Here is an 18,619-nt window from a genome sequence, read left to right on the forward strand (position 1 = left end):
GTGTATGGTGAGGGGGCGGGTGCAGGAGCGTCTTCTGGTGCTGTAGATGATGATGATGATGACGAGGCTACCAGTTCTGAAGCCGGTAGTGAGGAAGGTTCTGAGCCCTTGGAGGGTTAAGTTATTGTATTTTTCATTTTTTATGTTTATTTCTATTGTATTTTCGGATTGCTGTATTTTGATTTTGGCTTTGTACTTTTGGGGTGTTTTGTCCCCCATGAACAATTTTACATTTTGAAGTTATTATTATTTATGTTTTTAATTTTGTTTGTTTTAATAAATTTTTGGTTGATTGAGTGGCAAACCTTCTAGATTGGTTGCTCCTCAAAGAAGTACCCAATGAAGGTGCATCCGAGCTTGGATGGCAATGATAAGAATAAACAAGTGAATAAGGCTAAGGTACATGGTTACCTCCGGCTAGAATTTTAGAATGCACTAAGAACTTTACTCTTTTTTGTAATTGAGTATTGTCTTTTTGCAACATAATTGAATGAATGTTTCATCTAGGACTTAAAACCACAAATTGTGAGGAAACCTCCATTGTACACTTAAATGCTGGATTCTAATAAGTTTTGTTGATTCATTTGATTCATGCTTTGTCTTTTATTATTGTGAATATGTGGAAGCAATTAGAAATGATCAAGGCACTTGTTTTCTATCGAGCACAACCAGTTCCAAATACGACTTACCTGTGAGCAGAGAGAGTATTCGTTAACCCCTTTGAGCTTAAACAGTTGAATCTCAGCTTGAAATAAAGCGAGATTTCAAAAATCTTTTTTTACAACCCGGAAAATCTTGATTATTGTTCTTTTGCCGTAAAAAGTTAAGAGCATTCACTTAGGGTGAGTAAGAAATTAGTTGGGGAGAACGAAAATGAGAATCGGTAAGTACCACAACTCTTGAAAAACCGAGCAAGCATAAAAAAATATATATATAGAAAATATAGAAAAGAAACATCTGTTTTGTAAATATGATGTGAAAGAAAAGAACAAAAATAGAAAGAATGAAAATGAATGCTTGCTTGGAAGAAAAATAGTGAAAAATAAAAATTGAGTTGTGAAATAAGAGTTGTGAAGGTTTCAAATGAGAAACAAATGGAACGAAGTCGAGATGTGTGAATAATGTACAGTGAATGTCTCTTTTGCATCGGCAATTTCATTTTCAATGGCCTTAGAAATGACCCTTGTTTGTTAACCTGACCAAGCTTCAACCGAAAAGCCCTTAGTGATCTTCGTGCTTCCACATTACCATTTATAATTGTTAGACATTGTATGAATCGAATTGATTTCTTCATTATTTGTTGGAGAGTGAGATTATTCTCGCGGTTGCAAACGCGTAAATTCTTCATTCCTTATTCGAAGAGGAGAGATAGGGTGATTCATTCAGAATAATATTGTTGTAGATAGATAAATATTTCGCATTGCTATTAAGTTTTAGTTCTTGTGTATTATTTTATTCGAACCGTTGGAAACTTGTATATGCTGATTCGCTTGTGTTTGAGCCGTTTTATCCAACTTCGGAGAAACTATTTTCTTAAAGCAAATCCTCTCGTCCTTCAAGAGGCATACTTTGCTTGAGGACAAGCAAGAATCTAGTTGGGGAGAGTTGTTAGATACCCAAAAGTGCTTATTTGAGCTATCAAATATGGGTATCTTTCACTCCATTTCCTTGCTAAAATGTCGAAACCACCTTTGTTTCAGATGAAATGCAATGCAATGATAATCTATCTTGGTACCTTTGATTTGTGTGTTATTGTGCAGGAAGTAGGCATGAAATAATAGAAAATGAAGACATAAGAAATATGGCAAAGGGATCAAATAAAACATGCATTCATCAGCTGCCTCGCTAGGCGAGGGTTGTGGCGAAGGACTCGCTAGGCGAGCGTCCAGCGAGCATCCAGCAAGAAGCTCCAGTATTTAACAGAGGCAAACATCACCACACTCGCTAGGCGAGCTTCCAACGAGGAGTGTGGTGAACGCGTCCAGACTTGGTGAAAAGCGCAGCCAGCACTCACTCGCTAGGCGAGCCATTAGCGAGCTCCCAGCGAGCATTCCAGTAGCAAAACCTCTCAACCTCGCTGGGGCGAAGGTTGAAGCGTGTCCTTCGCTAGGCGAAGGTTTTGTTTGCTAGGCGAACATGACAGTCTGGGAAAGGCTGTTTCTCTGGGCGCAGGTGCCTCAGGTGCCTCAATTAGGGGCTCGCTAGGCGAGCTATTCTGCTCGCCTAGCGAGCATGACAGCCCAGTAGCTGCTCTATAAGTAGCAAGTGCCACTTTTTGGAGCCATACCTAGTTTTTCCATACTTTTGTACTTTTTCCAGATATTTTTACAGCATTGTTCCAAGAATCTTTTGTGACCTAGATTTCATTTCTCTTCATCTCTTAACCATCTTTTACAAAAAGAAGGTGGATTCCCATCCAATCTTGATTATTCGACTTGGATGTTGATCAACCTTCTTCCGAAACTTGCCGACCAAGCTACCATGAAAATGAGTAGCTAAGTCCTCCATTTGTCAAGGTTAGATGTAGATGATCATTAGCTTTGTGTGTAAATGTAAGGATCTTCATTTGTAAACTCTTTAATGGTGAATATATGATGAAAACTTTGTTCTTATTCAAAACTCTTTGTGTTGGTTTATGATCGAGAGATGTTTACCAACTCTTAACCTAGGTTTTCATCCAAACTTGTTTGTTAGCTAGAGATAGTAATGAATGATTTTGTTCACCATAAGGTTGAACCAAAAAGTTGTCATTTTGATAGATTGTGTTAGAGATAAACAATGGATCAAAATGGGAAAACTCACAATGTGTGATAGAGATAAACACATTGGGAGGACTTTGTGAAATAATTTATCATCTAAAGGAGTTTATAAGTTTGTTGATCGAACATGTAGCGGTGTATTCGTCGCTATATGATTTATTGATTAAACCATAAGCGAAGCATACAATGAATCGAGTCGCCACCGCACTTTTATTTATCCTAAGGACTGGTTAAAAAGCGAACAAAAACCTAAGAAGTTTTACACGTAGAAAACTAATGAAAAAGATCAGAGAATCTGGGTAAGGGGTAAATTACGCAATGGGAAGGTGTTAGGCACCCATCACGTCCTAGGTACTCCTAGGGAGCCCTTTTCACACTTGTTGTATAAAAATGTTTATTTGTTTATGACATATTGTGCAAACATGAATGGGAAGATGAGAAAAGAATATACAATTTTATTATTTTTGTGTTTGAACGGATGAACCCGTTGCCTACGTACCTTCCATCAAAGGTAAGGATCAAAACGCCGTAGTTCGGCTAAAAGATTTCCAAAAATTAGTGAGTTCATTTTAAGACACAAGCATTAAGGCTTTTCATTACCAATGGGAGAAAACTCAACCCGAATCAACAATCCACCATGCGAGGACGGCTTCGACGTACTAGAGGGGTTAACCCTGTTTTCAGTACGGAAGTCTTACAATCGACTCACTAAGGACAAGGTAAGATTTACATCAACCGCTATGGTAATTGAAACCTATGGCTAACGTATGAAAACATATTAACAATGGACAAAGCCACAAAAACAATTGAATGTGTGAAGTTAATTGATTATGAGTATTCACAAAATATGGTCAAGGTATGATTAGGGTTGATTCAAAGAAGTGTTATGAAAAAGTGAAGTTTGAAAAATCAAGGACTTATGGTCCAGGTTTCTAATTTGAAAAGACATGAAGATGTTTGCACAACAAGTCAAAGTTTTTTGAAAGCAAAGTGTGAAAAGGTTTAGGACAAAGAGGGTATGGATGATGGAATGTAAAACTTCTTAGGAAGGTTCACCTCTTGAGATCATATAGAAGATGATTCAAGTGTGTCCTTAGGAATAGATAATGAGCAAGTAAGCAAATAAAAGTAAGGTGATACCGGATGCCATCAATGGACTTATACCAATCTCACAAACAAAAGCGGATACCGGATACCAATAAATGGATTTACACCAATCTCCTAAAACAAAACAATGATACCGGAAGCCATCAATGGACTTATACCAATCTCACAAACAAAAGCGGATATCGGATACCAATAAATGGATTTACACCAATCTCCTAAAGTAGAACAAAACTTGGATGTCAGACGCCAATCTATCTGGACTTATACCAACCTCCAAAGGATGATCATGGGAATAACAAACGCCAACAACATGGTCTTACACTTGCATCCTCACATACAACAAACAAACAAACATTTAAGCAATGGACATGAGTGACCAAGTGAAATGGTCTCACACTCTATCCCTTCCAAATCATAGGAACAATGGCCAATGAGTGGACTTACAGTTGTCCTCAATGGGTAAACCAAACATGGATCACAAATATATGCAATGATGATCATGCAATAATGAACAATTTATGATGATAAGTGCACAAAGGCAAGCAGGCAAACATGTACAAATGCAACAAGCAATCAATCAAACAAATTCATTTAGCACACACTATAACCAAACAATTAGGCTCAATCAAAGGGTTAGACTTAAAAGTCAACTGGAATAAGGTAAATGGTGCTCTTAACCTTGACATTGAGAGCCAAGGTGAAGCAGATGAAAGGATATGAGGGGTGTGCCTCATCACTCTTATCCCTGGTCAGGGAGAGCATTGAATATCAGAAGGTGTGGGAGTTCAGAAAGATGGAACTCTCTCCACAGGTTAGACTCGATAGATCTTGGGTTTTTACTCACTATGCATCAACACATGTGGTGTGAGCAAGGTGAGTGACTCACAGAATAGTAGGAGATAGGCTACATATCTCTTTTGTCTACCAATTGCCTCACATGAGGTCTTTTCCTGCTTGGGGACAAAGTTAAACAATCACAAACATTGCCTCTTAAGGAGGACTTCAGACAGTTGCCTGGCTAAGTAACAAGCCAGGTCTTCCAGACTACATGGAGACAAGAGAGTCTACCTCAATGCTTAAGCAAAGCAAAGCAATAGCAAGTTCTCAAAGGAACTAAAGCAACTATGGTACCTGAAATCAATCAAATATAATCAGTATACCAATCACAAAGTCAAAACAGACAAGATATGAACCAACAGTCAACACAATCAATCACATGTGCAAAGCACAAACTCAAACCAAATGAGTTAGCACCCTACAAAACAAACCAAGTTAGTTCATCACAATCAATTAAACCAAACTCAATCAACTTGAATTAAACTCCTTAAAGCAATTGCTTCTTTAACCTGAAAAAACAACTCAAATGTGAGAAGTAAGACCACTAGGACAAGCCTAGGGTCAAAAGGAGGTGAAAAATTCAAAACAGCAAGTGAAAATTGATCAAAATCAAGATTTATCAAACAAGAATAGAATCCAATTGGTCTCACATCAAAACTATGCACCAAATCCATTTCATAAGCTAAACATGTCAAACTAGGCAAGTTGGGGACTCAATGGTGTAAATAGAATGAACACAAGCATATCAATACCCAAAATGGCTCAATAAATTCCAGGAAAACTCATGATTAAACAGAACACATTCAATGAGAAACACACCAAATTTCATGTCATTTGGACAAAGGGAAGCAAGTCAATTAAAATCAACAAATCATGGTATGCAAAAGCAAGCTCAAACAAAGCCACAAATCAATTATCAACTTTAGGCAAGTGTAAAACAGAAATGGCATAAGATAAATGAACCACACCAAAGCCAAAATGAATTTAAACATGTTAAGAAACAATCCACAAAATTTCAGCTTCATATGATAAGGCATGAGAATTTCACAAGTCATTTAAGTTGAACACTCCACAAAAGTTCAAAAAATGACTAAACAGCAAAGAAACTCCTAATCAAATAGGAAATGAATCTAAAAAATCTACAAAAAGTCATGCTCAAACTAGACATACAGAAGTAATCACATGCAAAAATTCAGAGCAATTGGCATAGCATAAGCATGGAAACAAAATTCAAGAAGTTGGACAAAACCTAGTGTGACATACATTGTTACACTCATGAAGATCACATCATATCTCTCAATCCAGAAATGCAAAATTAGCAAACCATATACCAAAATCACCAGGAATGAGTCTAGATCATGCATATAATATTTCAAGCATTTTGGAGCAAGCATCAACATTTCATGAATGAAATGGCAAAACATATGCAAAAAACATACATGAACAAAGACATTAGACCAAAATAAAAACCATCCGTGCACAACTTGTGTTATCATGCCTATAAAAAACTAGATGAAAAATGGAGATGAATGCAAAAATTCCCAACCAATTTGGATGCTCCATGAATTATTTATGATTTTTTGAAGTTTAATCATGAAATGAAATAAAATTGGAAACACAAAATAAAATTAAAATGGCGCAATGGCAAACTGGTAAATACAGCGCTCACTTAATGAAACGCTGCGTTTCATTAAGTGAGGTGTCAAGCCATTATTGGACACACGGCGCGGGAAACACCAATTCAAACGCAAGGCAAGGCAATGTGAATCAAACGCGAAATCTGGAACGAAACTTGAATGTTCATCGCGCGTTCTTGATGTTCATCATCATCATGAACTTTTTCTCACAAAAACTAGCAAGCGATATACCAATCGAATCATCACATCATGTAGATCACTAATCTAACAAGCAATTAACCTAATTCTAATCATGCTTCGCGGATCGAGCAAAAACAAGTTTCACATCCAAACTTTAAATCAAGATAACTAGATCAATTCTCAATGAAATTACACGATTCAACTTGCAGCAAGCTCAGCAATAAGAGATCTATCAAAGCCACATCATGATTTTAGCAATTGTAAGAATCGAATTCTTACCTCTTGAAATTGCAGATCTTGATTCTGGTGATTTCAAGGCTTGGAGGTTGAAAACAGATAGCCTATGATGATTAGAAAGATGAAAGGAAGTGGAATTTTAGCTCGACAACGCTCGATGATGAAGAAACTTCAAGATGCCATGGATGCTCAAGATGCCAACAGTTGCGGTTCAGCCGGTTTCTTCCACAATTCTCCTTCAACAGTTGTTCAATAACACCTGCAAGTGAAGATCAACACGAGAGAAAGCAAAAAGAATGATGAATTCTTGATGAACAAGTGAAAAAAGTGTGAGAAAAATTTAGAGAATTTGGAGAATTTTTGCTTTGGATCTGAGAAAAAATGAATTGTCATTCGATTTTCTGTTACAATTAAGTATATATACCATGGCTTAATCCAATTGTTAATCAAGTTTAGCCAAATCAAGTGAATTAGTGAAAATGCAAAAAATGTTAAATGGCCAAAATGACCTTATGCACAAATGACCAATGGAACAGTAGAAATGCATTTGAAGCAAATCCAAATTTCAGTTTATGAGCTGTTGGAAGTGGTTTGGAGTGAAAATCATGTATATTTTTCAAATTGACTATTTTTCCCACCAAAATGCAAAATGAACACTTGAAAAATGGACTTTTGATGTGATGATTTTTGATGAAATGTAATGATGGATTATGATAGTACATGTCAAATGGGATTTGCTCAAAAAAGAATCACCCAAATTGGCCAAATGGTTCATGAGTTATGCCACTTTGAAGTTCAAGATTTTTTTGAAAATGATTTGATCATAACTTGCCAACCACAAATGAGAAATGAGTGTTCTTGGACTTTTTGGAAAGGTAAGAGTAAGATCTTAAACTTTCATGTTGGACAAATTTTGATTTGAAGCTTTCTTGGACATGTAAATTTGAGGAGAAGAACTTTCCATTTTTGGCAGTTGAAAATTACAGGTCATTACTATTTTGGGAAACTTTTTGTCTGACCTCCAATTCCTCAATGATGATGTTTGACATGTTATATGAGGCTTGTATGGACATGAATGAGACCTTTCCAACCATCTCACACCTTCCAATCCCTGATTAAATGCACAGTTGACCACAATTGACTTTGCTAGGGTTTTGGTTGACTGAGCCATGTTCTGATGAATTTCAAGCCTCTTTCTCTTGAGATCTTGATACCAAATGGTATCACAACTCATATGAACTCTTGATGAATGATCATGGTGCCCCAATTCTTCAAGAATGGCCACCATCCGTTGCTCAATGAATGATTTGACTGTTTTGACCTAGTTTGCTTCATCTGCAAGTAACAAGGTTAGATGACAATATTTTTGTACTTTTGGTTAGTAAACAAATGAAAAGCAATGATATGCAAATGCTAAACATGCTTGGTGATCAAGAAACACACTCACAATATAACCCACCCACAAAGAGGGAAGCAAAGGTGCACAATGATCCTTGAGGCAATGACATGATATGATATGATATGATATGATGAGGGATCTTAGGGCAAAAATTGGGGTCTTACAGAACATATACATGCAAAGTGATCGTTGAACCCTAACTTTGGCAATATTTCTCAAATATTCAAACCAAAACTTTTACCGCATTTAATTACATTTTTATGCAAGATACCGTGACAAACACCAAAACCCTATTGTTACCTTAAGCTAAGAATTAATACAACCATCGAAAGGCGGTGATATCTTACAATCCCTGTGGATACGATAACAAAAACCCGACACTTAAGATTACATTCAACACTCTCATGTTTTCGAAAGGATCTATGTGTGTCTAGAAGCCTGGAAGGTAGGATTTGTAAAAACATGTAGGTCACTCATAGGGTTGGATGCTTGTTTTTTGAAAGGTGATTATGGTGGTCAATTAATGGCAACAGTAGGCAGTGATGGTAACAATCAAATCATTCCTATTGCATATGTTGTTGTTTGAGACCAAGGACTCATGGGAATGGTTCTTACACCTTCTAATGGAAGATTTAAATCAAGTCAACCAAAGAGCAGATGCATTTATATCTGACCAACAGAAGGTATTATATGTGCAGAACAAAGACTGTGTGTCAAGCATCTTTATGTTTTGTTATTCATTGTGCATCAGACCATGTTTTGTTATCTGATGTAATGAACATGCAAAATATTCAACAACATATGTTTTGTCATCTGTAGTAAGTTTTAACGAACAAGTATCAATAACATTGAACATATAGAATAACATTCAATAATGAACCCATAATTACATGAGAAATGAAGCAGAATTACATTTCAATAATGAACCCTGAATTACATTATAATTAAATAAAAATTACACCCTAATCAAATAACAACTAATCAACTAAACACCTATTTCATTAGAATTGAAGCAACAAGAGCAAATAGCACAATGATGATCATCATCTGGTTGAACTTTTATTGTTTCTTCAAAAATTTCATCTTTATCTTCATGGCTTCATCTCTAATATTGGCATCTTTAACCTTCTTCTTCTCATCAGTTAAATTTTGCATTAATGTAGAGATAACTTTCTTTGCTCTATGATTGATTTCTTTGTCCAACCAAACAAAGTGGTAACACTTCTATTTGGAACAGAAATGGAGAAGTATGAAGATAAATCAATCGTGACATTCTTAAAACAACATAAAAATTTGAACAAACAATTCCATACCTTATACATACCACAACCATAAAAGCGACGACCTGGATTCACATATGTCCATGTCGTCATCAATGGCGCATTAAGACCGCATTTGCATTCGCTACTGACACAGCAAAATCTGTTGTTACTGTTGCTTATAGATTTTTGAGACGTTTTGGATTAAGAAGGAGATGTAGGTTTGAAAGGGGAAGAAAATGACTGATACGTGTTTATATTCAAAGTATTCGGTTTTGGATTTGAGACCTAGGGTTGGCAGGTTTGAAAGGGGGAGAAGATGAATAGTGGAACGATAAAATGATTCTCAATCTTTAATTTAAATACTTAATTATTAATTTTATTTAAAATTATTTGTGCTTTCAATCATCTAATCAATCATTTTTATTAAATAATATAAAAAATATGACCTAGCACCAATAGTGTCGTGCCACATCATTAATGAGACTGCTAGCAATGACAAAATGGAAGAGGTCTATGTAAATCCAAAGTGATGCAAAGTTCAGGGACCAAAAAGATGGTTTTTAAAATGGGGGGACTAAAAGTTAACTTCTGCCATAGTAAGGGGATCAAAAGTACATTTAAGCCAAAATTATATTTGAAGCCTTCCATTTCCCTCTCTTTCAAACTCTAAAAGCCTAAGAGAATGAAGTTGATTGTACTCAAACGTATTGTTGAGATGAACAACTATTTAACTAATAGGAATAACAACTATCTAGTGTCATTCTTACGTGAGTTTGTCCAATTTTTATCATTCATATGTATTTTTTTATCATTCAAATATATTCGGAAAGACATTTATGTTAACATTAGTCTTTTTCACTTTTTTTTAGGTTTAGATTTGGGTTTATTTATTCCTTCCTCTTCTTAAAAACTCAAAGATATCTTTTGTTGTGGATATATTGTTTGTTTAGGTTTTCTTATACAATCATCCTTACTTTTTTTATAATCAAAATCAATGAAATTGAGAAAGAGTCGTCTCAATAGAGGTTTAAGCAAGTATTATAGGTAAGTCGTCTTCTAGCCAAAATGTATTTATTTAATTTTTTACAAATGAGTATAATTGGTCATTAAATAGGTCACTTTGTTGTTTTCTGTATGGGCAAATCTAACCTCACAATTTTTGAATTGGGTTTTAATGGCCTAATTTTCTTTTCCAAGAGACACTAGTTTCCCCTTTCAACGATAGCATTGTGAACGTAAATATCTTTTGCAAAAAAATTGTCGCAAGCTCTATAGCTTTTGTATCACCAAGAAGAATGTCATTTCCTCCATCCATAAGTAAATTAGTTGTTGCAATTATGGCGCCCCTTATGTCATGAATCACACATTCAATCCCCTATAAACTAGTTATTGTTAGATTGTCACCCATATTGCACTCAATTGATAAAAAAATTTAGGGGTGTCACTAGAAACCTCTATGTATCACTTTTGATGAATCTAAAATATCCCACTTGTTTTTTTGCCGATAATGTGCTAGTGTTTGTGAAGGAAATATCTTCTCAAGTACAATTCATTGCTAACCATTTGAATAAATTTTGTTTTTTTAGGTATTAAATTGAATTTGTATAAGTTAAGATCTTATACCTCTAAAGATGCAGCCGAGCCACTTAAGATGATCTTGAGCAGATCAATAATGCCAGATTTATTGATGAGTTAGAAAAATACTTCGGATTCAAAATGAAATACAGACATACAAGAAATTAATGTTTATTAGAAGTCTATGATAAGGTAGTTGATGAGGGCATGGAGAACCAAAACATAAATGAAGTAATCCAAAGCCAATGAGGTCGTATGACAAGGGCACGTGTTAGGAGACTCGTTGATGCCCTAATTCAATTCAAGGCCAAACCCATGAAAGAAAAAGAACAATTGAGAAGAAACGGGTCAAGATTTCTCATTTTGAACCAAACTAATTACGAGGGCATGACATGTGGGATTATTATCCATTTTAATGTTTTGACTAATCATGTTTAATACAAAATGTTAGGAACCAACTTGTCTAATTCACAAGATGAGTGGGGTAGTCTTGCAGGATACTTAAGTGGTGATTAAGTTTTGATATTAATAAGTGCAAAAAATGCATAAAATACCAAATCACTTATTCAATGAACCCCCCCCCCCCCCCAAATGTGATTGTAATAATTGAAGGAATGACGCTTAGTGATCATCAAGAACAGTAAAATACGAACCCTACCCAAAGAAAGACTGCCATCATCGAGTTAAACATTAATGATGTGGTTCTCGTTGACAACAAGTTTTTGACACAACAAAGAAGTTGTCAAATCTCCCACAAGAAATGCAAAGGTAGATTTCATTCTATGAGTTGTGTATCAGCAATAATCGTACTGGATTTTACCCTCCAATTGATGAAGTCAACTATGTTAGCAACCAACAAAGACCTGAGCAATATCAAAATTATAACTTCCAAAGGAACAACAATCAAGGATGGTGATATGAAGTTGGTCCTTCAAATAGGAAACCATATCAACACAACACTCAAGCACCTCCACAAGAAAAATCAACAAAGATGGAGGATATGTATGTTTACTTTGTTTATGTAGATATCGATTTCCAATCAAAAGAATAATGTCACTTCTATAAAAAAACCTTGAAACACAAATTAGTCAACTAGCAAAGTATTTCGCTGATCAAGAGAAATACACTTTCAATGCTAACACAAATCCAAATCCAAAAGAGCATTGTCATTCAGTCGTTGTTGACAAATCTAGTGTCGTTTTACTTATTTTCCATAGCATTATGCCGTATTTTGTGTTTATTTCAGGTATTTATCAAATAAGAAGTGTATGTGCGAGCAAAGCAGAAAAAAAGCAAAAAGGAAAGGAAACGGAAAGAAAACGAAGAAAATACAAAGGGGTGGCGTCCACCACCTTAAGGGTGGTGCTTGCCACTCTCATGTGGCACCCGCCACAAAGCCCCATTTTCTCCTGGATTCTCTCCACGCTCCGTCTTTCTCGTTCAACCCAACCATCCTAAATTCACACCAACTATCAGATTTTCAAGGGAAGAATTAGAGTATAAATTGGAGTTTCCGTCTTCAGTTGAGGGGGGTGGAATTTCGAAGCCAGAGGTTTGTTCTTAGAATTTTAAGCAGATAGATTTACTTGCAAAAGTGATAGATCTTCCACATCGGGGGACTATTGCAATTCTAGTTTTAGAAACTGATTTTGATTGTAATTATGTACCTGATTGTCAAACGTGCCGACATTTTCTGAATTCAAGTATCAGCGTTAATTCCAGTTTTCAGTCTATTTTCCAGGTTCCATTTTAGTTGTTTATTTTAATTTTTTTATGATTTCATCTTAGAACAAATTAATTTCAGTCTTTTTAAAATCATGTTTTGTCTTATGTTTAATCATCGTACTAACATGTTTATGTTTAAACTCATGTCTGGTTAAACCATTTGATATCGGTATATAAAGACAGTCATAATGACGGGATTCGTTAATAATTGGTATTGATCTTCATAAACTATTTTTATGGTTATAGTTTCTTATTCTAAAATTAAAACTGTTTTCGTACGAGAGTAAAAAGCAAACAAGGTTACGGTCAATAAAACGAGAGTTTGAGATTTTAATCGAATAGCAGAAACTAGGCATTAATTCTAAACACAGCGAGAGCACTTTAGGATTAATTAGAATTTATTGATTTCCAAAATTTACTTTTAATTCAAATGAGACAGCGAGAGCAAAATATTCTAGTTTAAGAGTATAGTCAGAGTCAATAACACGAGAGTGTGAGATAAAGTCTTTTAAATCAATAATTTCTACTGAAGAGTATTTTGACATTTAAGATTACGCCAACTATTTATCGACTCCCTGAAGTTTGATGAGTTACATACTGATATCCCGCTATTAAATATTTCTATTAAAGTTCAGCTTTCATTAATATTTATTTCTCGTTGTCCCTTAAACCCAAGAATAATCATCAGCCTTAGATTTACGTAGTAACATTAGATGACGGTAAGTTCGATTTTTGATCCTTTGGGTTCGATAATCTTTAAAACTACGTGATACGACTGTGCACTTGCAGTCACGAATCTTATAGACATACTAAGTCACGACCACTTATTGGGAGGCAACCTAACCTATTTTTAAAACTTTTTAATTTTAGGCTAGATTTTCTTCAGAATTATTCATAAGTACAATGTTGGAAACTCTGTGGGTGCCAAAATACAAGAGTGACACACTTTGGCATGAGCCAAGTCCCACTTAGTGAATTTTGTGAAGAAGCGTAAATGGAAAAACACGCAAACTTGCTTAGCGTGATAGAAGTCTACTTAGCGAGAGGCCCATTACAGAACCTTGGGAAACGAAGTCAGAATTGAATTCACTCTTTTAAAACATTTTTACACTCTCTTTTCTCTATACCCACATGCAAAATAAATAAATAAAAGAAGCTAAAAGAAGTGCTCTCACCACTTAATTTCAAAGAAACATCATCGAATCCATTATTTTCTCTTCAATTTCAGAGTAACTCAGGAATGTCAATCTACTTCAAAGTCTCCATATTGCTTTCCTCTAAATAATAACAAGAACTTTGTTGCAAAAACTCATTATTTTCCTTGTTTATAAATGAAATAGGAATAACATGAGTGATTCACTATTGTTAATTTTATGTTTAGAAACAATGCATGTTTGTTTTATTGAACTGTTACAACACGATGAACATTAGGGTTTAAACTCATAAATCATTATATGCTATGAATTCTAGGTTGCTATAAATATGAATAGATACACAAAATCCTTCTAGCCTGACTATTGGTTGACTGATTGTATATTGTTATGTAGTATTATATTTGTAAAAGGTCTAGCAAAGGCGGGGGGATGAGGGGTATAACCCTCAGATGAGGCAAGAGCTATATGTCGCCCCTTAAGAGGAATCACCTCGTCGTAAATTTATCTCACTCTCCCAGTTATGTGAAACATGGGGAAAGACGTTTCTTGGGAAAAGAGAAGTCATAGTCAATAGTTGATCCATGTCTTCATATGAAATAGGGGTTCAATGGTCCACCACTGACTAATGAGGGGTTATCATTCCCAAGGAAACCCTAGGCCCAATGGCCCCTATAAACACTATTTCCCTAATGGGAGAAATGGGAACCACATTTTACCTAAGCCTAGCGCTTATATATAGAGTCACTCATCTCACGTGAGTTGTCCCTCTCATACCACCATAAATGTCGTAAACACCATCATACAGGACTTCTCACCACCGCGGGCAAACCCTAATTGCTATAAACATATTAAGGTCTCTGAGTATCTCTTACCCTTGAAGAGATACCGCACACACCTGTACTTTTTGACCAGTATAGTGGCGCCCACCGTGGGCCTTAGTAAACATAACCTAGGTCACACCTCTTTCATCATCATCCTTACCATCTTCATCTGAGGATGGCTTATAAACTTCCACATTCTAGAAGTTAACACCATAGCAGGAGGTTTCGTTGGTGGAGTAAGTTCCAATTTCTTCCGGAGGAAATACGTCAAAGAGGTGTTGACCACGAACATCATATCTCCATGGTTCCCTAGAAGGGGACGAGGAAAATCAAGAATTGATATCACCTTCTCTAGAAGTGTTGTCGTCAAGATCCTCCCTCACGATAATGATCCATTATTCATCACTGTGCAACATGGCAATTTAGACATCAAGGGAGTCCTAATAAATCCCGAGAGAAAAAAAAATCAAGAATAAGATTAAAGGATTAAGAATTGTGGCATAAATAAGCAAATTCATAATAAGATTTAGGCTTAAATAGTCTTTAAACCTATATAAATTGCGGTATTTTTTATTTTCATCTTTGAATTTTTTTAAAAAAAATAATCTTCTCTTTATTTTTATCCCTAAAGTTAAAATCTATATGAAAATCGGTATGAAATCCAGTAGAAAATTTGTAGATTTTTCTATAAATTTTAACTTTAAGAACTAAAATTAAATAAAATTCAATATTTAAGGATTTTATTAAAAAAAAAAATTCAATGATGGAAATTAAAAACAGGTTAACTTACAAATTAAAAACTATTTAAGTTTAAGATTAAATAACGTAGTTATATAATTTTTCTAATGAAATTGAATAAGAAAAAAAAAGGAGCTGGTAAGCAGTGACTAGTGACCGGTGAATCAGCATTGTGGGCTTATAGTCTTTTTGACCATAAAAAGACGAAACACAATTAAACCTTCACCAGTTTTTTAATGTTTCCTTGCTTATGTAAGTTCTTTTTTTAATGTATTTTTCTTATTCACCTTGGTGGGTCATTCAATTTGAGCTAAAATTTTAATCTTTTTGAAGTATTTGAAATTACAATGTTTTTACTTGGTTGCTAACAAGTTCTTGAAAAAGGGTGTGCTCTAAACTGTTTGTATTGTCATTTTGAAAGTGTTGATGTGAATGAAAATAACCATAACCGTGTATAAAATAATATGTTTTCTCTATCACTTTGGAACAAGAACAGGTTGTTTTTGCTATTTAGTTAACAACGTTGTGTAACAGTTTCTTGTTTACTTTTTCATTTTTCTGTTACTAAGGTTTGTGCTTAATTTTAGAATTGTTGTTGTGCATAAACTAATATGTTTAATATTAAAAAACTAAAACAATATTTAGCACAATCTCTCTCTTTTATTTCCCTATCTCATTCCTTTCTGTTTTTTTTTATTAAACTGAAATCTTGTTAACTAAGTTTTCAATGCTTTATATATGTAAAAATCTCTCTGCTCAAGTATCATACATATTAAACATTTTCTCTTTTCATTTTGCAGTAATAGAGAGGAAGACAAATAAACTGCGATAAATAAAATAAAAGTCATGTGCAACGGTTCGAATAGAAAACCCTCTCAAACTGGTTTGATTAGGGGTCATGAATATGAAAGACAAGAAGAACTGCAGCATGAGGTTTCTGATTTGCTTCTGTTTTCAGCCACAGATGATGTTATTGCTTTTAAAGAGGCTGTTGAAAAAGACAATCATGATGTCAATGAGGTAGGCTTGTGGTATGGAAGGAGGATTGGCTCAAAGGAAATGGGATATGAAGAGAGGACACCTCTCATGATTGCTTCCTTATTTGGAAGCAAGGCTGTATTGTTTTATATTCTCGAAACCGGCCATGTCGATGTTAACCAAGCGTGTGGATCGGATAGGGCTACTGCTCTTCACTGTGCTGTTTCTGGTTGTTCTGCTTCTTCTTCTGAGGTTATCAAGTTTTTGCTTGATGCATCTGCACATGTTAATTCTGTTGATGCGAATGGTAACCGGTGCATTGACTTGATTGTCATGATGCCTAATAGTATCTCCTGTTCAAAGAAGAGGTTACTACAAGCCATACTAGAAGGTACTGATGATGACTGTGATTTCCTTAAGGAAGTATGTTCCCAAATGGAGAAGCAGCAACAAGATATAGGTACACCTCGAATTGAGAAGAAAGATTATCCCATTGATCTATCCCTACCCGACATAAATAATGGAATATATAGTACGGATGAGTTTAGGATGTTTATATTTAAAGTGAAGCCTTGTTCAAGGGCTTATTCTCATGATTGGACGGAGTGTCCCTTTGTTCATCCAGGGGAAAATGCAAGGCGCCGTGATCCGATGACATATCAATACACATGTGTCCCTTGTCCTGAGTTTCGGAAGGGATCATGCAGTAAAGGGGATGCTTGTGAATATGCACATGGTATTTTTGAGTGCTGGCTTCATCCTGCTCAATACAGAACAAGGCTTTGTAAGGATGAGACCGAATGCACCCGAAGAGTCTGCTTTTTTGCACACAAACCCGAGGAGCTTCGCCCATTGTATGCTTCTACTGGTTCTGCTTTGCCTTCACCTATATCCTATTCCAATTCACCCACTGCTTCTTCCATGGATTATTTCACATTGAGCTCTCCGTCCAGTTCGACACAATCCATGTCGACACCGCCTTTGACTCCATCTGCAGCGTCATCTCCTGCAGGTGGAACCATGTGGCCGACTCAGTCTCATGCTGCAGTTCCTACACTTCAGTTGCCGAGAAGCAGATTGAAAACTGCATTGAATGCTAGAGATGATACTGAATTTCTCGAACTTGAAAATCGCCTTATGCAGAAGCTAATGGTTGAAGAGATGACAGGTCTTTCATTCCCTTCAAATAAGCTTGCAGGACTGAATCCTTCTAACCTCGAAGACATTCTCGGTTCTCAGATACAATCTCCAACATCAACTCATGTGCATCCGAATGTGACTCAGCAACTTTGGGGATTTTCTTCTGACCTTACCAATTCAAAAGTGATTGGATCACCACAGATCACTGTTTATCCGTCTATGAATTCAAAAAATGATGCCCTGTTGAAACGAAGCCAGAGCTTTATCGAGCGCAGCAGCATGGCGAGCTTTAGTTCTGAGCTTCCTTCTGCTAACTCAGTTGCTATGGAGCCATATACTAACATCTCTGGTTGGGGTTCCCCTGATGGAAAACTAGACTGGTCCATCCGTGAGGATGAACTGAATAAGATGAGAAAGTCTTATTCTTTTGGCTTTCGAAACCAACTCAGCAATTCAAGAATGGTTGGACAAAATGCTGATGAGGAAGATCAATTAATAAGCCAGGAGTCCTGGGTTAATTCACTAGTGAAGGATGCACCAACAGTGCAATGGGATCAATATTGAGTTGAAGTGTAACATCAATTGCAATTGTACATGGAACATGAGCAGATAGATGGTGGTGTGAATCTAATGTTAACTCTTACATTAGATCCTATATGCATCCCTAGACTAACTTATGTATTAAATGATTATTATACTTTTTTAATTTTATAGATATATTGAGTATGTATGGGTGACATTTTCTTGAAAAAATGTAAAATGTCTATAAAATATAAAAGTTGGAGAGAATGCAACTATTTTGTATCGATAATTTAATTGTTGTGTCACGAATGATTTATATGTGTTAATGACATTAGTGGTAGTCAAAAGGGTGGATTACGTCTTAGATAAGTGTATTGAATGATCAATGGTGGACCACGATGTATTATAATATTTGCATGTGTTAGAATGAATCATTACAAAGTTCATATTGGTAAATTGTTGTGACATGGTGAATCATTTGAATTGTTTGTTCACTTGTGATTGTGATAATCCAGAAGAGTGGATTATATTGTGCATGGCTGTAGCTG

At 35.5% G+C, this 18,619-nt stretch overlaps 1 protein-coding gene across 1 annotated transcript; it reads left to right on the forward strand.

Annotated features, from left to right (window-relative positions):
• Nucleotides 1–16,122: 16,122 nt before the first annotated feature.
• LOC127084533 (zinc finger CCCH domain-containing protein 66) lies at nt 16,123–18,279 on the forward strand. The gene has a single exon (XM_051025001.1). It carries the CDS (start codon nt 16,278–16,280, stop codon nt 18,111–18,113), a length of 1,836 nt encoding a protein of 611 aa, XP_050880958.1. The 5' UTR covers nt 16,123–16,277; the 3' UTR covers nt 18,114–18,279.
• The last annotated feature ends 340 nt before the right edge of the window (nt 18,280–18,619 follow it).

Source organism: Lathyrus oleraceus, chromosome 5, assembly GCF_024323335.1.
Source record: "Lathyrus oleraceus cultivar Zhongwan6 chromosome 5, CAAS_Psat_ZW6_1.0, whole genome shotgun sequence".
Classification (NCBI taxonomy): Eukaryota; Viridiplantae; Streptophyta; class Magnoliopsida; order Fabales; family Fabaceae; genus Lathyrus; species Lathyrus oleraceus.

Excerpts from the sequence above, each read along its gene's own strand:
- LOC127084533 (XM_051025001.1), top strand. The coding sequence starts at position 16,278 with ATGTGCAACGGTTCGAATAGAAAACCCTCTCAAACTGGTTTGATTAGG.